Source organism: Ammodytes marinus, assembly GCF_949987685.1.
Source record: "Ammodytes marinus genome assembly, chromosome: 3".
NCBI lineage: Eukaryota > Metazoa > Chordata > Actinopteri > Uranoscopiformes > Ammodytidae > Ammodytes > Ammodytes marinus.
Window position 1 is genome coordinate 3,751,791 of NC_137232.1, and position 23,857 is coordinate 3,775,647.

A 23,857-nucleotide genomic window follows, 5' to 3' on the forward strand; every position below is an offset into this window, starting at 1 on the left:
CGTTTATACCCTGACAGAGGCTTTCGCTGCCTGACATAAACCTCACCTAGCAAGTAAGGGTGCTGACAACAGTGGAATCACACGCCAGACCTAGGGTTACTGTACTGTTCTGTTCACCCCCCCCCCTCCCCCCACTCTGCTCCTTAAACAGGAACATTTCCTATATGTTGTTGTCGGTGCCAAAGTGCTGTGCTATTAGATTAAGCCTATACATATAGCCTGTCTGTCTATCTGTCTGAAAGGATGGAGGGACCAAGACCAAATCCATCACATTCCCTGCAGATGATGTCTTGAGCTCAGGTCAAGGCACAGGGAAGAGTGTGTGATGCCAACACTAATGAATTTTGTGTTGCATTAAGGGACCGGGGGGGGGGGGGGGGGTTGAGATGAGTTTCTGGGGGGCAAGAACACAAGAGGCGACTCGTCTACTAGTGTCCCGGAGTCTCCAACATGTAATCTAATGAAGAAATGGGGAGGGGGGGCTGTAAAGAAAGAGTGATGAGGAGAGAGAGAGAGAGAGAGAGAGAGAGAGAGAGAGAGAGAAAGAGAGAGAGAGAGAGGCTTCAAATGAGGTTAAGGCCTAACACAGAGGAGGAACTGGGGCTGGATATGGCTCAGGATGGTTGGGGGGTGATAGTCGATGCTAAATCCATTAGGGCCTTGTGACCCCCCGCTCCCCTACCCCAACACCCTGTGGCTGCCTCTGCTTCCCCTTCACACACACACACACACACACACACACACACACACACACACACACACACACACACACACACACACACACACACACACACACACACACACACACACACACACACACACACACACACACACACACACACACACACACACACACACACACACACACACACATTCAAATCAAAGGAACTCTTGTTCACTTAAGGGGGGTGAGGGGGAGAGAAAGAGAGAGCACTGCCGCTTCCTAAACGAGTTAACCATTTGGACTGTCAGGGCCAACGGCATGTCTGCTGCTACACACTTGCACACACACGCACTCACACACGCACGCACACGCACACGCACACACACACACACACGCACACACACACACACACACACACATAAGCAAAGACAGTGACCCAGATCACAACTGATGAGTGCTTTTGTGTGTGTGTGTGAAAGCATCAGGACACACACTGCTACATGATCAGCCAGTATTCCAGGCTCAGGTACATACGTTATACCATAACTTCATCACATTACTTTAAATATACAAGTGTTTCCAGAATGACATGTTTCTTTTTAAGGCTCTTAAAAGATCCCCCAACTTTTTTGGGGGGATTTGTGCTGCACTAACAGCCTGAGCAGCATCAATATGGCAGAGTAGTTGAGGTGCTCTCAGCGGGGACCTATCTTGAGAGAGAGAAGAGAAAATGCCGACTACAAATGTTCAAAGGGGACAGTGTAGAGCCGGGTTAAACATCCTTCATCCTATCCGTTATAGTTTGTCTTACATGTGTTGCTTCAGACTGGATGGTATTTTCAGGCCCAGATTTCCTCTTCGATGCAATTTAGCTCCCTGTCTTATTTTGTCATTTTTGAATCATAATAATGGGATGTAATACCCATGTGTCACTGAGACCACAGCTGTATATTCCATCTGGATTTGTAAGATCTCACTCACTATCTGACCATCATGTAATTCATCTTTTCTGAAATGCTTTTCTCCAGCGGCTAAAAGTACAGCCTGTGAAAAAAATGAACTGAACATGGAGGAATAGAAGTTTCCTTTTGCAAAAGTTCATGTTAAAGTAAGAGTTCAACATTTGACAAACAAATGACAGTATGTTGTTAACAAAACTAAATACATACTGAAAGGAACATAATGTGATGAGTAAAGAAGTCCCAACAAGCACACAGGAGCATTTAGTGATGTGATGAAGTATCTTTTGACCTGCTCCCATGGGCTACCAGTGTTTGAGCTAAGCTAACCTGGATGAGACACCTTTGAACATTTCTATATCAAAAACACACGCACAGTTACAGGAACAGTTTCTGTCACCTTTTCTTGAGCAGGAGAGTGAGGGCTAAAAAGCTAAAAAATGTACCTTTAACTGTTTGGATGTGTGCATCATGTGTTTGTGTTTGTGTATGCGTGTGCATGTCCATTCCCCTGCCTTACCTGTAGCAGACCCTACTATGTCCCTGGATGGGGACTCTGACATAGCATCTGCCAGTCTCTCTCGCAGGCCTTCGTCTGTAGCGTCCGCTGAGCCGATGATGTGCCGCGGAACACCGAAGCTCTCCGGCCAGCTGCCACACACCTCCAGCAGGGTCACTCCACGCCCGTCAAATGGACCTGAAAACAAACACACACACACCCACGCACACGCACACACACACACACACACACACACACACACACACACACACACACACACACACACACACACACACACACACACACACACACACACACACACACACACACACACACACACAGGTTGAGGGGGGCTGACAGAGGTAACATTCAGGACTCAAGGCGTATCATTTCTCTGTCTGTACTCTCTTGGAATCATTTTCCTTTATATTGATCCACTGCAACGTTTGGATAGGAAAGGACTTTAATGTGTGAAGATGTTTTTGTTTGTTTGTCTGTTTGTCTCCTGCATTTATTCGGGGTACTAGTTGAGTTGAACAGAATGTATTTTGTCCCGTACTTTTGCCCCGGGACGGACGAGAAATTAAAAAAAATAATAAAATCCAGGTCACAAAAAAGAAAAGAAAAAAGAAACACAGATGAGAGGAACGTTCACAGATTATCATCTGTACAAATACCTAAGACTAAACACTCAAAGCATGCAAAGCTTTGATGCAGGCTGTATTTTCTTACTTAGAGTAACTAGGCTACTCACATATCATTTATTTTTATTACTTTTTTTACTGTAGGCTTATCTTAAACCTTTGTATTACGTAATAAAACACCACTAACAAAAAGTAAGTGTTGGAATCCTGTGTTAAAAGTAAGTTACACTCTGCTCCCAAACAGATCATATGTTAGCAGATAGAATAGAATCATCATGCACTTTATATATGCATATATGCTTATTAAATGTTTTATTAAAAGCACTCTTGTAAAGTACTAGCCAGCCAGTCAACATGTGCTATGTGGTACGTCACTGAGGAAGAGGTCATCGGTACAAGGAATCTTTTACGCTAAACCAAAACTCCCAACAATTTGTGCAAAGTATGTGTATTTATCAGTGTGCAATAACATGATTCATAAGCATGCTTCAGCTTCAAACTGAGGAAAAATACAGACAGATACAAATGTGCAAAAAGGAGCCAAGGATGTGAATTACTGTATGTGTCTACTGTAAGTCAATTTGCAGGTTATGCTTAGTAATGTAATGAGTAAGGCCTTCAACAGATCTGAGGACTGTTTGATAAACTGTCCTGTCTGTGGCAATAACAGCTGACTGACCATAGAGCAGCTTATTCCATCATAGTGTGCTTAACACATTGCTTCTTACTTTTGTTTGATAAGGGAATCTCGCCCCACTCTTCATTTTCAAGATTAACTATATCAGGAAAAACCTTTGTACCACAACACATCAGAAATTCATACAAAAGTGCACACTAGTTCAACGGGTTCAACTCACGCAAGCGTGGACGGACACACGCAAGCATGCACGCAGACACACACACACACACACACACATAAACACACACACACAAACACACACAACAACTTGTAAGCACAACACAATCTTCATGCCTGTCAAACCAAATCCGTACTGAGCTAGCCTGCTCCTTAATCTTTTTCTCCCTTCTGTCTGTCGTAATTTCTGCAATCAGAACGATCTTGTGCTTTGGAGCCAGAGAGTCTGCAACCTGTTTCTGTGTGTGTGTGAAGTGTGTGTGTGTGTGTCTAGTGTGTGTGTGTGTGTGTGTTTGCGTGTGTGTGTGTTTTCATGTGACAAAGCCAGTCAAGCCCAGCCAGGCAAGCAGGCATGCAGACTCTTAAACTGGTTCATTCTTTTAGTGTGTTCATTTGGCTTGGTCACTGTGGCTGCCAGCACCCAGAGGTGAGAATGGCTGAAAGGGAGGATTTAGATGTGAAGTTAGTCAATGACTCCTGGGACCTAATCATAATCATCATCATCATCATATTATTAATCACCATATTCATCAGCAGCAGCAGCTCTCTGCTTGTTAAGCCCAGGATACACAGTGTATGAGGAACAGGATATACAGGACAGGATAAACACCCTTGGTCCGAATTGCATACTCTTTCTTTTTTCTATTCTACATACCACATCTGACCATACAAATAATCTAGTTAGCATGCAATATGAATTGGGACATACTCTTACTTATTTATTTCTTCATAACATGGCTCCTTGATCTTGCCTCTTGCTTTTACTGTATATCCGTCGAGACTTTGCAGGCGCACAGGAAGAGTTCAAATTGTACTGCGTAACATTACCATCTAGCTTATTGTCTGTTAAGTTCTTCCTACTTATCAAATGGTGAGTTAACACAGTGAGCACAGTGGCGTTGTTAGACCTAGGCATCCCCGGCTACAGCCACCAAGGTTTGATGAACAGCCCCGGATCTCTTCTAACTTTCATTTGTTTTATTTTACAACATTTTGAAAATAATAAAATAGAGCTCCGGAATGACACACGCTACTTATGAAAACAAGTGTATTTCCAAGGCAGTCACAGTTATTTTATGAATGGCTAACTGTCCAGTCCCCCCCCCCCCAGCAAATAGAACAGTTAGCTACGAGCAGGGTCTGAGCTATCACCAAAGCAACAGTGAACGGTGTAATTTATGAAGGGATCGTAGCCTAATAATCAGCCTAATAGGCCTAGCTTGATGCTATCAAACCCAGCCAGGTAAACAAGCTAGGACTGATGCTTCTCTTTTTTTACTGTACAAGACAACACAAGGTGACAGACATGACCGAAGCACCATTGTGTGGTTGACATGAAACTACATCTGACTACATTTAAGAGGGAAAAGGACACAAGACAATAACAAGCAAGAATTCATGGTATGTTGAGGGTGATGAAAGCCTGTATGTGTGTGTGTGTGTGTGTGTGTGTGTGTGTGTGTGTGTGTGTGTGTGTGTGTGTGTGTGTGTGTGTGTGTGTGTGTGTGTGTGAGTGTGGATTGAAATGAACTGGGGTGGATAAATGTAGGCTTCAAAGAGGGATTGGACTACATTTTTGAAAGCAAAGTCAACATTTAAATAAACAGCCTTAAGAATAGATCATTAACAACTCTCTATCTAGGTCTTTATCACAGTATATTTTTCACATCCAAATGGAGTGTCAGGAAGTTGTCAGTTATTGATGTTGCACTCTTCAAACTACAAACTGTACTGATTCATGCTACAGCAGCATCTCTGAATGACTGAACCTGTTCCTGCGTCCTTTGTCGCTTGCTTTCTCTCTCCCTCTTAGGCGAGTGGACACACACACACACACGGACGGACACGCACGCACAGACAGACGGACGGACAGACGGACGGACGGACAGACAGACAGACAGACAGACAACACACACGGACGCTCACGCACAGACAGACGGACGGACGGACGGACGGACGGACGGACAGACAGACAGACAGACAGACAGACAGACAGACAGACAGACAGACAGACAGACAGACAGACAGACAGACAGACAGACAGACAGACACACACACACACACACACACACACACACACACACAGAGGAATGTTTCTCTAGTGGTCTTGTGGGTATCAGCGAAGGCCTGGTGAGAAGGCAGACAGATGACATCAAAGGAAAAAAGTGAAAAGACAAGGACACAGAGAGAGAGAGAGATCCTCTCTTCCTGGAAATACCATCATCCATGTGCACAATCTATGTCTGTGTGTGTATCTCTGTGTGAGCAAGCAGCCAGTACAGGATGCACAGAGCCACATGTACACAGACTGACAGGGACTGGTACATATGAAGGTAGAGGCAAGTAGACAAGACGGACAGGTTGTGTTCAGTTTCTGGCTAAAACTAAAACGTCAAAGATGGATGACGTTGTTTATTTGACATTGATGTGATTTGTTGCATTCCATTTAAGGTACTGCATCAAATAACTATGGAGGACTGGTAGCGGAATGAGCTTTGATCCTAGCATCCTAGGATGTGTGCGTGCGTGTGTCTGTGTGTGTGTGTGTGCGTGTGTCTGTGTGTGAGCGTGCGTGCGTGTGTGTCCCAACAAAGACTTAAAGTGGACAGATATAAAAAGATTGATTAAATGGATTTCTATGCCATGTCAAACCTCTACCAAATCGTCAGCCGGAGGTTGTAGCGGCTTGTACCTTCATAAGAAATGTGCCACACTTCACTCTGTAACAACACTAAGCTGTCTGGTCCAGATGGGCCTTTACACATACAAGATTCAATTCAGCCTTTACAAAAAGCATGCAAGCAAGCACACTCACATGCACATGCACACGCACACACATCCCAGTTATCCAGCATTAAATCAACCACCCACCATGCACAACATAATAACATCATATCACCACTCGTACACACACACACACACACACACACACACACACACACACACACACACACACACACACACACACACACACACACACACACACACACACACACACACACACACACACACACACACACACACACACACACACACACACACACACACACACACACACACACACACACACACACACACAGAGGCTCTGACCGCCAGCTTTGATGGAAGGCCTGCTGGCACTAAAGGCGAATCCTTTGAAAAATCAATCCAACACACACACATGCTGCTTCTGAAGTGCAGCAAAGTTATCAGGAGAGCTTAGCCACTGTGTGTGTGAGAGTGATTGTGTGTGTGTGTTTGTATGCTTTCGGAGGTGGCTCAGTGTTATCACAGTAGGGAGCATGGAGGCCCGTGCAGCCTCTCGCCCCGGTATTAGCACCTGTCACTGGCCCGCAGCGGAGCAGAGACTGACCAGGCCCCAGGACGAACCCACACACACACACACACACACACACACACACACACACACACACACACACACACACACACACACACACACACACACACACACACACACACACACACACACACACACACAGTAGTAGTCGTCTGCTCCCTGATAGCCAGTGAGCCAGGCAGATCAAAGGTTTTGACAGCGGTGGCTGATAAGAGCTTGGCAGAAGGTTAGGAAGAGCCTCAGGTTTATCAGAGCAGGCTTGGACCAATATGGGTATTTGAAGGCCGATACTGATAACTGCAGACTGAAACTATGCTTAATGCTGAAAGCTGGTGTTGATGTGCAGTCATTTAGAATGAGTTTAGCAGGGCATTGCAGTGCAGACATGCAGAAGTTAGGTATTTGAAGGGCGTTATCGTATTATACATAAATAATGCTCTGATTAGGCTGCTGTTTAATATATGTAGCTATTGTTTCTTATGATTATTTGTGTCCATACGAGAGCCTGTGTTTTTCAGGCTTGACACGTTTAACTCATGCTGTGTGTGTGTGTGTGTGTGTGTGTGTGTGTGTGTGTGCGCGTGCGTGTGTGTGGGTGTATGTGTGTGTGTGTGTGTGTGTGTGTGTGACAGCAAACCAAAGCTTATTTGTACGCTACAAGTCTATTTCTACACATAACTACAGTGAATGGGTTTCTGAGCGCTGCTAGAACACACAATACTTTGCCTGAATCCTGTATAGACACAAAAGCTGCTGCTGCTCTGTTTAGGTGCTGTTTGAACAACTCATTATGTCATAATAACAGCACTAGCATTAGTTTGAAAAGAAAAATGTCAATGACACTACTACAAATACAAACAGTAACAAGGATACCTTATTTTAATATCATCAAAATGTTAGACGTGACACAATCCAAGGTTGAAATCTTAAGTAAAGGTATACTTCACGGAACAGGCGTTCTATCATTATAACATCACTATCATAATATAATGAATGAGGTTTTTCTTCCCTCAGTCTTCCCTCAGTCTTCCCTTGGCCCAGCTGTCCTGTTAATCCTAACCCTACATTTTACCATGTGTGATGTCACTCATTAGAAAATGTAGGGTTAGAAAGTGAGACCATAAAACACTCTTTCTGCTCTTTCTCAGGCTAGGAAGAACCGATTTCTAACATTTTTGCACATTAATACTGCATAGGATTCCCCTGGTGAAGTAGGTCTTTAAGTCTTTATTTGGCAATTAACACATGCATAGTCACACAAGGTAAGTCACCCACGGTAATCGAAATAGCTTCTTCGCTAACCCTTCCTCCATCTCTAACACAAACACATATGCAGTTCTCTAGAGTGCAGGGTCTGCAGCAGTGCCGTGCCCTCTGGAGCAGTTTGGGGTTCAGTGTCTTGCTCAAGGACACAATGGTAGAGATGGTGGGCAGATGTAACAGCAGCCACCACTAGTTTTACTACTAACACCCTCCTGTCCGGTGCCGGGGATCCAACTAGAGACGTCATGGTTACTGGGAGGAGGAACCAGAGACCTCATGGTTACTGGGAGGAGGAACCAGAGACCTCATGGTTACTGGGAGGAGGAACCAGAGACCTCATGGTTACTGGGAGGAGGAACCAGAGACCTCATGGTTACTGGGAGGAGGAACCAGAGACATCATGGTTACTGGGAGAAACCAGAGACCTTATGGTTACTGGGAGGAACCAGAGACCTCATGGTTACTGGGAGAAACCAGAGACCTCATGGTTACTGGGAGGAGGAACCAGAGACCTCATGGTTACTGGGAGGAACCAGAGACCTTGTGGTTACTGGGAGGAGACACCAGAGACCTCATAGTTACTGGGAGGAGGAACCGAGACCTCTTGGTTATTGGGAGGAGGAACCAGAGACCTCATGGTTACTGGGAGGAACCAGAGACCTTATGGTTACTGAGAGGAACCAGAGACCTCATGGTTACTGGGAGGAGGAACCAGAGACCTCATGGTTACTGGGAGGAACCAGAGACCTCATGGTTACTGGGAGAAACCAAAGACCTCATGGTTACTGGGAGAAACCAGAGACCTTATGGTTACTGGGAGGAACCAGAGACCACATGGTTACTGGGAGGACACTCTTCCTCTAGGCCATCCTACCATCCCTAAATCAACTTATTTCCTCTCTACTGGTTTGAAGCGGTGTGTGCCTACTGTATATATATACAGAATATATAAAGTTCTGGAAAAAAATAAGAGACCACTCCAAATGTTCAGTGTCTCTTGTTTTACTCTTTAGATGCATATGTTTGAGTAAAATGAACATTTTGATTTTATAATATTAACTACTGACAACATTTCTACCAAATTCACCATAACACAATTGTCATTAAGAGCATTTTCAATAAGTAATGTGGAGATAAAGATTTTGGAAAAAATCCAGACTGGTCTCTTCATTTTTGTAAATCTTTAGAAACGTGATGATGTGTGGTGGACAGGAGGACCAGGCTTCAGAATACACATCCTGGATTGTTGTTTGACCCTCCATCATGTTAAAAGCCCACAGGATTAAAAGCCACTCTCCACCCAGCTGTCAGTCCCCTCATACTGGCCCTACTTATCCCTACAGCCAGTGCTACTTTCCTTAAAGATTTAATCACACTGCGGCGGGATGTGTGTGTGTGTGTGTGTGTGACTGTGTGTGTGGTGTGTGTGTTTATACCTTTACAGCAGGGGCTTAGGATGGCAAAGTTGGACGTGTACATGAGGCTACATGTGAATATCACAATTGCCTCTCAGGCACGCGCACGCACGCACGCACGCACGCACGCACGCACGCACGCACGCACGCACGCACACGCACACACACACACACACACACACGAACAAAGGTATAATGTTCCGAGGCCCATGCCACTGTTTCTGGGCTACCTGTGCAGTTAAAACGCTAATGCTTGGTTAATGCTAATTCAATTAGGCTTTAGTGCAAGGGGGCTGATTGAACTAATTCCTTTATTATGGGTGCTGTATAATATGTAATGGGGCGTGTGTGGGACAAAGTGTACCTGTGGTGTTACTGGGAAAGTCAGGTGCTGGGGAAAGCAGCAACAGACTGTTACCAACAAACAGAGCATAAATCATACCGACAGACTGGTGACAAACTGATGCTGCCAAAAGACCTGGAGGGATAATACTGAGGTAGGTAAAGGTGAAGTAAGCATGTAAGTGTTAAATCGCTCTTCATTCATACAGTGATCACTTATATAGTGTGCGCGTTTCATAAAGCCGATCTCTCAGTCACTCGCTCTGCATGTAATCGGCAAATAAACTTTTTCAGGGATCCCACTAACAACCAATCAGAAGAGAGAACGCTACAAACCGCCACCCGTCTCACTGCCGGTGCACGTGCAGGGCGACAGATGGGTGAATGTGTATGCGCCTACAATGGCGGAGAAAGTAAAAATCCTCCCCAATGTCTGTTTTGATGTTTTTTTTTTTTTTTTTTTATTTATAGAGTATTGCATACATCAAAACATTGTTTACAAGTTATTTCTTGTTGTTGATTACTGAAAATAAAAAACAGTACAAGTGAAACAATCAATGATCGTAACCAGCAAAACCTTAATACTCCCCTTTCTGTTTTTTTTTTTTTTTTTTTACTTTTCTAGAACAATGTAACAGGGATGCATTGACAATAATAATATATCAATATATCAAAGAGAGAGAAGAGAAAAATTAAAATAAATAAAGAAAGACACCTTTTGAAGGGGGATAACCTAGCACCTTTTAGAGTGGGTGTATTTTTTACATCAAATAAATAAGAAAAATAGAAATAGGAAAAACGTAGCATGTTTTTTCTAGATTAGAAATAATAGACATAAATAAGAATACAAACAAAAACAAATACAAATAAAAAGGGCAACAATCCATCACATGTAGGGGTTCGGTTTGGGAGATTTTTCTTCCCTTAATCCATCGGAGCTATATAATTTGTCTGTTTTGATGGTTTTTATCATGTTTTATCACACTTTGGATCTGAGATGATGCTAGATAACTCGCTGCTTGAAGACCGCAGTGCATTAATGTGGTGACGTGGGGACGAGGGAGGGGACTGCTAACTGCAGTCACTGACAGGAAGTTAACTTAACTGACCGTTCCGCTTACAGCACCTTTAACATGTTTTTGATCTACATAAACCCTGTCTTCTTCCAACTATGGGGATGATTTTATTTTGGCTTGTTGACAAAAAGTTTAAGAACAAATGGGATGAGGGTATTGGAGTACATTTATTTCCCTTAGCTTAAGCATTAGCCTCTGTTGAGCTACAATGTTTCCTACATGTGTTCTTGTAATCTTGAGGTTGGCATTAATGGATTGTTTTGATTGAATGAATTTATTTCAGACATATCAAATAAAAATACAAAAGAAAACGAAAAGTATAAAAAAATACAATAAACAAAAACGATGTTCAAAGTATTTCACAAAAAAGAAAAGGAAAATTACATATATCGAAATGATTCAAGTGATATGCCTGAAAAGGAGAAGGAAAAAGTATAGAACCTATTTAATCCTACCCCTATTCCACAGCTCAATAATGAATATTTATTACATTAACTTCCTGTGGCATTATTTTATTAAGTTATAGTATTAAGTGAATTTGCTACACATATTAATTATAGATGAATGTCATTTTAGTGGGACAGTGTTGGATCTGAACGATCTGCTAGATGTCACTGAAGTGTCACTGTGTGCTTGGTACATCTGTCTAATCCTTTATTAATGCAGAGGGCATTCACCCATTCATCAAGTACAATGACACAATTCACATGTAACTAAGACAAAAATACACTTTTAATAGACCTTCACTTGCACACACACTTCTATAACTGTGCTGTGAACCCATACTGACATCCCTTCAGGCTATGTGTGTCTGTGTGAGTGTGTCAGAGAGAGAGAGAGAGAGAGAGAGAGAGAGAGAGAGAGAGAGAGAGAGAGAGAGAGAGAGAGAGAGAGAGAGAGAGAGAGAGAGAGAGAGAGAGAGAGAGAGAGAGAGAGGGAGAGAGAGAGGGAGAGAGAGAGAGAGAAAGAGTGTCTCTGATATCCTCAGGGAAACACTGAGAGTGCTAGCTAGCTGGCGGAGTAGGTTTGTGGTGCAGTGTTAGTGTTAATGGAGATGTAAGCTCCCAGGATTAGCACCCATAGGTAGCTGTGTGTGTGTGTGTGTGTGTGTTTTCCTGACAGGCAGGGCCTTTCTTTCATTACATTAAGGCCACTGCTTCTAAATCATTTACTCCCGTTGCAGTCTCACTGGTGTCGGCTAAGTGTTAGTAATCCCCATCAATACCAGGGTCTGCCTTAAGGCACTTTACTCACTACCACACACACACACACACACACACACACACACACACACACACACACACACACACACACACACACACACACACACACACACACACACACACACACACACACACACACACACACACACACACACACACACACACACACACACACACACACACACACACACACACACACACACACACACACACACACACACACACGCAAGCCCCCACACACGGCATTCAGAAAGGAAGACGCATTAACCTGTACACAGTTAATTGTAGACGAGTACACTGACTACCCTGACACGTATACACACTTACCGCCCACTGAGCTAATTCAAGGCATGTCACATCAGACAAGCGGCAGTGCTTTGCTCCCTGTTAACGCTTACCGGTTCAACAGCAAGCTACGGCTTGAATGTGGCTGTCTCAGAGCAATGCCATGTCCATAAGCCTAACCTTAATATTTATCTTCCAATCCCTAGACTCTATAATGGACTGCCATCTATTCCCAAGGACTATAAATACACTTTGATCACATCCACCAACATCTTTTAGATTACTGTTGGCCCTTCGGTGAAATATGTTAAGCTTTTAACTTGTCACAGAAACTGGGGGTAAAGTAAGACGAGACCTAATACTGAAAAAATATATTACAATAAATAATAAACGATAAAAAAAATAAAACTAATGGATATACACAGTATATGTATTGCCAAGTTCTGTACGTTTATTCAAAGGGAGAATTCACTGATAAGATAGACAGAGTCAGTTTACACTTCTATTACTAATTCTACCACTTCATTAGCAATAGAAGTGAAAATACTCCTAAATATTGTCTGTAGCTCTTGATGGAGCTTTATGAAGTCAGAGAAAAATAATCTCAGGTGGATTTAGTGATGTCATTAAGGTAATCTCAGTTTGTGCTCAAAGGCTATGAATACATAAAATAAAGACATGTATTTACCAGGGGGAAAATGTCTGAAGAAAAGAGCTATCGAACTGCATCATGGGAAATGTAGGATCCGGTGTTTTTTTTTTTACTGTGGATTTTCTCATCCCATTAATTTATTACATATTCCCCCACAACAGTGAAACTTGTTTAAGTGATTAAAAACCATTTTCCGAAGCTATAGAGCAAGGATCCGGTGTTTTGAGTTCTCTTTTTAATTGGTCTCTTGGGAGTACATTGAGTACATTTTTTTAAATGATCCTTATACCACCAACATTACATAACGTCCAATGTTACACACAACATAGCTAAACATAGGTTTAATGCCATTGTAATGGTTTTCCCATTAGTTTTAATTAAAATAAAGGAATGGTTCCCAGGTTGGTGTGGAAGCAAACATGACTGGCCTGCAAAGAGCCACCCAACATCTATAAGATAAAACTGGAACACAGCTGGCAATGGAGGACAAGCCCTATCACCCAACATCAGCTTTGGACCTCACTCATGCTATTAAGACTGATGGGAGAAAATCCCTTCAGCCAGGTTCAACAAAAGGGCTCTGAAAGTATCATGCATTAATATTATATTATGATAATCAGATGGAAAGCAGCACATTAAAGCCCATGGTTTGGAATTATGTGTTCGAGAATCATATTGGTGTGTGTTCAAATGAAATACACAACTTGAACATGAATAGGAATATCAACAACATGAGAAGGTAGGAGAGTAAGACAGGGTATGACATTGCTGTTGTATTTGCGTGTCCTTCATAACAGCATATTGTCATAGAGGGATACTTGAGCCATATGCTTGCGTGCCACATAGCAGAGTTCTTTAAGCACAGCACATACATGCTCATGTTTGCACACAGATCTGGTAAACACACATGGGCTGTGTGTGTGTGTGTGTGTGTGTGTGTGTGTGTGTGTGTGTGTGTGTGTGCGCACATGTGTTTTCTTGCAGGCTGATTATGCTGGTTTGTTAGATGAAGTGGTGTGCAAACACAGAGTGATGTGGGCACCTGAGAGGAGACAAAACCCTGCGAGGGCTTGCACGCATACACACAACATGTTAGCTCAGTGCTCCAACATGCTTCCCAATGCTCAAAAGGCAATGTGAAGGACCTGGATGAGACAGATGCTGTTCAAAGGGGCTCAGAAATGGCCACATCTTCAAGTAGTTTCATATCCCTTTCCCACCAAAGCAGTTTGGGGGCCGGTTCGGGGGCCAGCGCCCATTTGTGAAACACTTCTTTGAATAACCACATAAAAAGAACTGGCTCTCATCAAGGAACACTGATTGTGGAGCGAAGACAACACTTTTCTGGTCCAGAAGCAAGAAGCACTCATACCCACACCAACTAAACCTTGTGATAAAAAAGATAAGCGCTTTGAGAAGTAAAACAGTTTTTTTCTTTAAAGGAGAACTGGTGGCTCCAGAGAAGACCTATAGCAAAGGGAAGTAAGACGTGAGGGGACAGGGGGACAGGTCCAACATGGGGTCAAAGCCTGGAACAAATGACTAGCAATGGTCTGTCCTGTCTAACTCCATCAGGGTAATAAAGAGAGAAAGACAGTGAGAATATTTGAAGCACCGGACATAACATGCTTTGACATCTCAACATGCTGGAAGTAAGAAAGACTGTCACTCACAGTGGCAAAGGGGGGTAAGTAATTCAATCTGCTGATCGTAAACAGCTGAGAGTGATTACAACTTACTTATGGACATGCTTGTTTTGACAATGACACATATAGAATAAAACAAGCGCTGGTTCCTTTAAAAACATTTTAAAGGATAAGAGACCAACTGGTTAAGGCTGTTGGGTCCAAATCAAGCCCCAACCACAGCAAATTCTACCAGCATCCAATGCGGAAGTACCAAAAAAATGCAGTTCACCAAGTGGCCACTAAGGGCAGGTTTTAAAACTTTAAGATCAGCCCGGATGCTACATCCATTTTATATACTATATATGGTCCAAATCAGACGGAAGCATATTGAGCAGAGGAAGACACTGGTTAGAAGGTGGACATGTATGTAACACTGAGCAGGCCCACTGAAGGGTGTGTTTGCTGACAAATGAGGAGGCCTGCCTGACAGCATGTATGTATGAACTATTTTTGGTGTATGTATGATCCTTCTGGGATTTTTGCATATGAAAAGATGAACTAATTATATGCCAACATATGGGCATTTGGTTGGCGAAACGTACTGTGTGTCAAATACAAACTTTAACTTAAGCCAAATACTGTCCTATCTATTCATCCCTTTCTTGACACTCATAACTCCAGTATGACTTCACATTAGGACAATAAATACAACAGCTGCTAGGTCTATTGTGCCGAAAAATGCAGTGAAAATGGACTCAACACACCTATATGTTCACTCACGTCCGCACTGTCAATTGGTGTCAGTGACTCGCATGTCAACGTTCAACAAAAAGCCCAAATACTTAGTGAAAGACTAAGCCAGAACGATTACAATAATCAAAGTTATTAAAGGAATACTTCACCCATATGGAACCGGCGTTCTATCATTATATAATGAATGAGGTTTTTCTTCCCTGAGTCTTCCCTTGGCCCAGCTTCCTGTTAATCCTAACCCTACATTTTCCCATACGTGATGTCACACATGGGAAAATGTGTGACATCACGTTTATACTACATAGGATCTCAGAGTTTCGTACACCTTCATATTTCCACCGGTGAAGTAGGTATTTAAACTGAACAAAATGTATTCAGGTTACATTTTGACTTACCCTTACTGTCCTGCTTTAGGGTCAGGGTTAGGGTTATGGTTAGGGTTAGGGTTCCGTATTGGTTGCATCCAGAGATGATAGGATACTGATTATTACGGAATAACCCAAAATGATCACATGTTCCACAATTACTTTGTTTTCTTCCAAAGCATTAGAAGTGCCTTCTTTTTTTTTTACTAACTTGCAATACTGCAATTTGCTGCACTGCTTAAATGTATATTTAAAACAAAAATCAGATGTAAAAGTCCACAGTTGACCATGGGGCTTCACATATGGCAAGGGCAGGTTCTGGTGACACTGGTTAATCAGCTTGTATTGTGCTACCATGGCTGCTGAACTTTCTAAGTGATAAAAGTAATTAAAACACTTTGATTTTATATGGATCTAAAACTAGCTTATCAACAAACATGTAAAGCTTAGTGGCAGCTTGATGCATGTGATTTTGAATCTTGTTAGGGCGATTATATGATACCATACCTGGCATAATATCAACATGATGAAAATAATACATTTTTTAACTGTTTCTTGAAATGTTTATTACATGTCCACTAAAATATAACTTGGATAAATAAACAGAAAAAGTCAGCGCCCCCCCCCCCCCCCCCCCTCCTAGAACGGTTCTAAAGGATCTTTCATCTGGCCAGAGAGACGTGGCGCCCACACAACTAAAGAACTCCCTTCTGGTCGCTAGACATTGTTTTCCATCAAACCAAAACACAGATTGGGGAGTGTACACTTCACGGTGCTAGCATGGCCGGCTAATTGATTTCAAGCCAGATCATGTTGCTGTGTAATGGAGCAGGCTAACGTGATGATGAAGCTAGGATGGTCATGGTGATGACTTTCACAGGGACTCCACTCCAGCCTCATTTGTTTGTTTGACAGGCCGCAGGGGTGTGTGTGTGTGTGTGTGTGTGTGTGTGTGTGTCCACGTGTGTTCCTCCATTTGGCATAGAGGATATGGATTAAGCTATAGAGGTGACAGATGATATGTTTACAGGAGAATGTTTGCTTTCTGCACAATATTAAATTACAGGGCTTGTGTGTGTCAACACCGGTGTATATACGTGTGTGTGTGTGTGTGTGTGTGTGTGTGTGTATGTGAGACAGACATACAGTGTGTGCATTTCTTGTCATCTGTGTGTGACAAACTGTGTGTTAAGAGTCACTGGCCTTCATAAATCATACTGAATTTGCTCACTTCCTTCCTCACTGTCTGTCTGTCACCTCCATCTAACCCCCACACACACGTCTTCACTTTTTTTTTTTCTGGGAATGGATCCATTCCAAATCTAAACTGCCGCTGTCCTCTGTTTACTGGAATTGCGACACAGCACAAATAAATACCTTAGTGCTATTTACAAAACAGACCCACACATATACAATGCTGCCCCCAAACCCCATCCCCAGTAAATGCTAAGATTGGATGTTGTGGGGGGGGGGGGGGGGGGGAGGGGTAACAGTGAGCTGATAGTACTGGGCATAGCAATGGTAGCATGATGTGGCATGACATCCTGTTATGTCAAGAGACTCCTAAAAAAAAGAAGACATAGCTGTATTGGTCATTCATTCAAATGCCTGAAGTAATGGCGATGTTTAGCAGGCACAAAACTCTGTGTTAAAATAACTAAAAATGTGTTCTTGGTTGTGTGTTGAAATAGAACGATGAAATAGAATCTAGGGGGGTCAGTTTAAAGGTCACATACTTTGTTCATTATCAGGTTTAAAATAATCATTTGGGTTTCTTTCTACTACTGTAGAAACTGTTTTCATGATGTAGTGTCCAAAAAAAAACTTTCTCTATTTCTCACAGTGCCATTGCTGAATCTCCTCTTTTTAGCCTCTGTCTGAAATGCTCCGTTTGAGAGGCTGTCTCTTTAAGCCCCGCCTTCCAAAAAGCCCAGTCTGCTCTGATTGGCCCTGAATCTAACTGCCAGTTAAGATTCAGGGGGATCTGGGGGTGGGCTAAGTTGGTAATGAGGGGCGTGGCTTCACTCCTTATGACATCATAAGGGTAGAGAAATCTGACTGGGGTTAACTTAATGAACACATGTTTTCAGAAGGAGGTGGAGAAAAAGAGAGGGGGTTGTTTGTTCTCATACTTTGGCAGTCTCCCAACCAGGGACCTATACAGTATATAAATGTTGAAAAAATTAAAAAGTGCATTTTGCACAATAGGTGACCTTAAAGAAGTGCTATGAGTTTTGGAGGCGTATCAGACAGAGAGAGGCTAAATGCATTGCAACACAAAAGCTTCAGAGATAAAAGAAAAGGTCTGGATTCCTGGCTTCCTTTTTTCTCAACTTCACACTGCTGGCCATTCTCTGCCAAAAAGAAGTAGTTTGCGCCATGCAGTTGTGATGAAGTATAGCCGTGTCTCTAAAGGTTCCATAACCTCAGCCCAGCCTGTTTCGTGCCTAAACGCTCCGACGCTGGAGAGACCCATGTTGGTTTTTCCGTCTCTCCCCGTTTCCTTCCTTGTGTCCCTGGCTTGCAGGGCTAGTGGAGGAGGCCTGGTGCTTGCGGTGCGCTGATGAATATTACAACCGTTGCCTGACTTCCTCTCAAGGGAGGAGAAATGAAGAGGATTCCCAAAGCCACAGTCTTTGTGTTCCTGGAAATCCTCCACAATCCCCTGTTTGATCTTAACGCCCCTGCCTGGCCCTAATGTGTCCCCTAAGCTGGCCATTATCACACCACAGAGAGACCCCAACACGGATAGACTGAGCGCTACGGTTGCATTGCTAGCACGTCAGTTTCCGCTTCTGTAGCACCTCAGACAAAGCAGTTGTACAGTAAACTTCAGATGTTTGGTGTCATCAATCCTGCCTCAGGAAAGTGGGGGTGGACAGAGATATGGAGAGAGAGAGACACACATTCAGCTGAGCTGGAGAGAAAAGCATTATGAAACAACCAAGCCCTACTCCACTAGCCTCTTCATTCTAAGCAAATAAATCCTCCATTATCGTGTGTCTCTCTCTCTCTCTCGGGTGGAAAAGCAAGCATCTTACAGGGAATTAATCCTATTGCTATGGAGGGCATTTCATTTTCTCAACAAGTTTCGGGGGGAATTGTATTGGAAGCCAAGCAGCCACCTGGGAATGGCCTCCTCTCCTCTTTCCTCTCATTGTTTCTGCCTCTCTCCAAAGCCATTTGTCTGCTCTGTCCATCACTGCTCCATTCTGTCTCTTCAGACACACTCTCTGCTGTGTTTGCTCGCTCACACATTCCAATCTTGTCTGAGAACATTGTAATGCCACGTGTCACCTTATAGTTGACAAGTTGCTTGGCTCTACAGTAAGCCCTTATTTCATTGGGCTGCGACAGTGTGCGACAAGTTGGAGACACAAAATTGAGAGAAAATATGTGAATTAGCGACAATTTTCACTTGCAGTCTCACTGAGTTGGTTCCTCACGAAACGTTTGTGAATGTCCTGGCCAAAACTTGCCGGGAGCTCGCATTTATGTCTCGTGAACGTTTGTCGAGCATCATCATTGGGCGACTGTGGCTCAGGTGGTTAAGCTGGTTGGCCAATGATCCTAGGGTTGGCGGTTCGATCCCAGCCCGGCCACTTGTGTCATGGTCGTTGTGTCCCTGGGCAAGACACTTCACCCACCTTGCCTCGTGTGAATGTGTATGACTGCTGTATGTTTGAGGTGGTGGTCGGAGGGGCCGATGGCGCTGAATGGCAGCCTCGCTTCTGTCAGTCTGCCCCAGGGCAGCTGTGGCTACTATGGTAGTTTACCACCACCGGTATGACTGTGTGTGAACGAATTGTCTGGAACCCTGTAAAGCGCTTTGAGTATCATGAAAGGCGCTATATAAATCCAAGCAATTATTATTATTATTATCACACGAACGGAATGTCAGTCTGATTTTTGTCTCAAATCAGTCGCAATTTTGTTTCATATGTCGCCAAACCCTCGCAAAGTTGTCTCACATTTCTCGCACTTTCTGACTTGCGGAAACTAAATTGAGAAGGGTTTGCGATGCATTCGATACACCTGCTCCATGCTCAGTCTGAAATCCATCAAAATGACGTCGCTGGTGGAACCATTGATTCCGCCCTCAACTCAGGGTCACGTTAGTCAGGAATGCCGAGAGAGGGAATAAAAGAAACACAGAGAAAGTTATCTCCTATATGCAGCCCAATGGTATTCTGATGAAGCCATGAAGAAACCTTGGCGATCCACCAAGCGTCAACCCCACTTCAACCCCCCCCTCCTGCTTGTCTGAAATCACTGCTGTGGAAGTATTTGGCGTTTTCTGGTGAGTTAACCAAGCTATGCTATGCACGGGAGGCATACTGGCCCCAACATTAGATTCCACATTGTGTGTCTGCGGCAGGTTCTGCAGACTGGCAGACCAGTCTGGTGTTGGGCGTATTGAAGCACTCTGCCTTCACTCATACTAAAACAAAGGCCAGGGCCAGACTGGTGCCCCATTATCCTCTCTATCCTTCACGTTATTGTTACATTCACAGCAGTGGCGCAGTGGGTATGGAGATAGTCCTCTGGAGTGCAGGGTCGGAGGTTCTATACCCCGTCCCTGGGCAAGACACTGAACCCCACATTGCTCCCGATGGTTCACAGGGCGCCTTGCATGGCAGCTACTGCCATCGGTGTATGAGTGTGTGTATGAATGGGTGAATGTGGTAAGAATTGTAAAGCGCTTTGGGGCTGAGAAAATCGGCCAAAAAAGCGCTATATAAGTCAAGTCCGTTTACCATTTATATTGTAAATAAATAATTTCAATTTCAAAATAAGGCCTTAGTGTGTGTGTTACATTGAAATGACAAATAATGGAGATTATATCACTCATGAGTCATGACACAATGTGTAGAACTTCTTTGAAATGAAAATGGGAAAAATGAAATAATGTATCATGGCATATAACCAATGATCCTGAACTAGACTAGACTATAGTCTAAAATGGCAATGAAACAAATCCTAACCTTAACATCAAATGGAAACAAGGATTTGGAGAATCTCCACTACTTGAAATAAGTTTGTTACATTAAGGCCAGGACACACCAGTCCGACATGTTCCGACTACGCAAAAAATGGAGTCGGCCGTTTCAGGAAGCTCCAGTCTTCCCGTCGCAGCCAAAGAACACACCGAGACGACTGTTTATTTTCCGTACGCTCGCGGGACGTAATGTCTCCACAACAGCAGGCGGCGCTAATCTGTATTGTGGCCCGAAAAAATACGAAAGCCGGAAATGATTGGACATCTCTCTAGAGCATAAACATAGATAGAAATACGTATTTATATTTATGGACCATAAGAGCACAATTTTTAGCAGAGAGTGTCGAGCATGGTGTCGAGCAGTCAACAAGGGTTGATGCATGTGAGTACTCTCAAAACAAAACGAACAAACACATTAAAACGATGGCTAGCTGTTGTTAGCTGTTTGTGCTACCCGCCTCACTTCCGGGCTTCACTGATTCGCTAGCCCTCCACCAATCAAATTGCTCCAAATGAAAGACGGTCGGCCGCCGATTGAACATGTACAATCGGCGGCCGACAGGCTCAAAACAAGTCCGACGACCTCTACGTCGGCCGACGTCACGGCACACACCAAACAGATTCGTCTTTTTTTTTGACGACGGCGATTATCGGGCTGGTGTGTCCTGGCCTTTACATTACATTACATTACATTTTATTTAGCTGACGCTTTTATCTGAAGCGACTTCCATTAAGTGCATTCAACCATGAAGGAACAAACTCAGAACAACAGGAATCAAGTCAGTACTATAGCTTCAAATAAACCAAACTACAAAGTGCCACATGTAAGTGCTACATGTATCAAGCGCAATTTATTATTATTATTATTATATTTTTTCAGTCAAAGTGCAGTCTGAAGAGACGTGTTTTAAGGCTGCGGCAGAAGATGTGTAAACTATCAGCTGATGTGATGGTAATGGGGAGCTCCTTCCACCATTTTGGAGCCAAGACAGCAAAGAGTCGTGATTTAGTGACTAAATCACTGGACTGCTCTGAGGTGTGTGATTGATCAGCTTGACTCCTTGACAGCAGCATGGACACTAGTACAATGTGGTTAAAGGTCTATGGGAGAACTTGTCAGACTGCATTCAAAATAGGAATCCAACTAGAGCTGGAAAAGACAACTTAAAAAAAGAAAAAAAAAGTTTGTGAATAAGTGTGTGTGTGTGTGTCCAGCTCATGGCCAGCCAAGCCTCCTCAGGCCTCTAAACAAGCACCATAAATTCACCCTCCACTTACCTGCTATAAAAATGTCAGAAGCAAGGCTTTTATTAGGCCACACACACACACACACACACACACACACACACACACACACACACACACACACACACACACACACACACACACACACACACACACACACACACACACACACACACACACACACACACACACAAACTCACACACAAACTCACACTGAACTCACTTAGAAAGTCACTAAATATAAGCACACCCCTCACTTTCTTAAACACACACACACACACACACACACACACACACACACACACACACACACACACACACACACACACACACACACACACACACACACACACACACACACACACACACACACACACACACACACACACACACAAACACACACACACACACACACACACACACATAAAGCTTTTTACTGCCTGTCTATCATGTCTATCTTGCCATCATCCATAGCAGTCAAGCAGCTTTACATTGATATTGACATGACATGTTGGTAGGAGACAGGGGGCTCCATGCTAACAACATTAGCCACATAGATCCTGTCACAGCCACTCTGTCACCTCCATACACCCACCACTACCCTCTGACATCCAGAAAAAGCTCAAATCAAATCAAAATGAAAGGGCATAATGTAAGGTGGAAACACAATTACACATTTAACGTCACAAATACCTTCTTTCTCAAAAGGATATTTGCTGACAACATGTGTTGTGTTTCACAAAAATAATAATAATACAAAATATAAATGGAATAAGTTCAAATGAGAATAATAGTCATAGGTATAAGATATATGTTACTTTTGTATGTTTTGGCGAAATTATTATGGGAGTAATAAACTTGTTTAATATCAGTAAATGTATGAAGCTTTTTTTGCTTTGACTGACACACACTAAAACACTACTTGGATGTTTGTTAAGGTAACCCTGACTACACTATTTCCCCTGCCATTTCCAAAACACTTTGTACAATTGATTAACAACCAATCACGTGCAGACATTCTACAGCTCTGTAGACGCCATGTCTTTAGGTGGCTACAACTGTCCTTTAAAATCAGATTGTCACACAAACAGAAATAAAAACCTAAGATGAACGAACAGTGTTACACTATTAACCAGTAAGATATCAAATATCTTCTATGTTTGACTGTATGTTTGTGTGTGTGAAAGAGAGATAGGGAGTGTGTCTGAAGACATAATCACACAAGGTTAAAAGATGGTGAGTTTGTATGTACGCTCCACTCAACATACACAGACATGAAAGCAAGAAGCAGTGAACAGTGGTGTGCGTATGTGTATTTCTGTGTGTGTGTGTGTGTGTGTGACACACATCTGGGAGTGTAATCAGTGGGTTTCTTTCAAGAGCTGCCAAAGCAAACAGGCCAATAAGGAATCCACTTTATAGACCATCGATCTCTGCTGGCCACAGCCAACACACACACACACACACACGCACACACGCACACACACGCGCGCACACACACACGCGCGCGCACACACACACACACACACACACACACACACACACACACACACACACACACACACACACACACACACACACACACACACACACACACACACACACACACACACACACACACACACACACACACACACACACACACACACACA

General features: G+C 43.3%; 1 protein-coding gene across 2 annotated transcripts in view; it reads right to left on the bottom strand.

Annotated features, from left to right (window-relative positions):
- The window catches only part of bcas3 (BCAS3 microtubule associated cell migration factor), a 382,954-nt gene that overhangs the window by 36,226 nt on the left and 322,871 nt on the right, over positions 1–23,857 (bottom strand). For both annotated transcript variants that reach the window (XR_013845568.1, XM_080053534.1), the window contains exon 23: positions 2,144–2,320. Coding sequence is in view for 1 of the 2 variants with exons in the window: in XM_080053534.1 (XP_079909660.1) it covers positions 2,144–2,320 (177 nt within the window). In the remaining variant the exon portion in view is untranslated. The remainder of the gene's footprint in view (positions 1–2,143; positions 2,321–23,857) is intronic.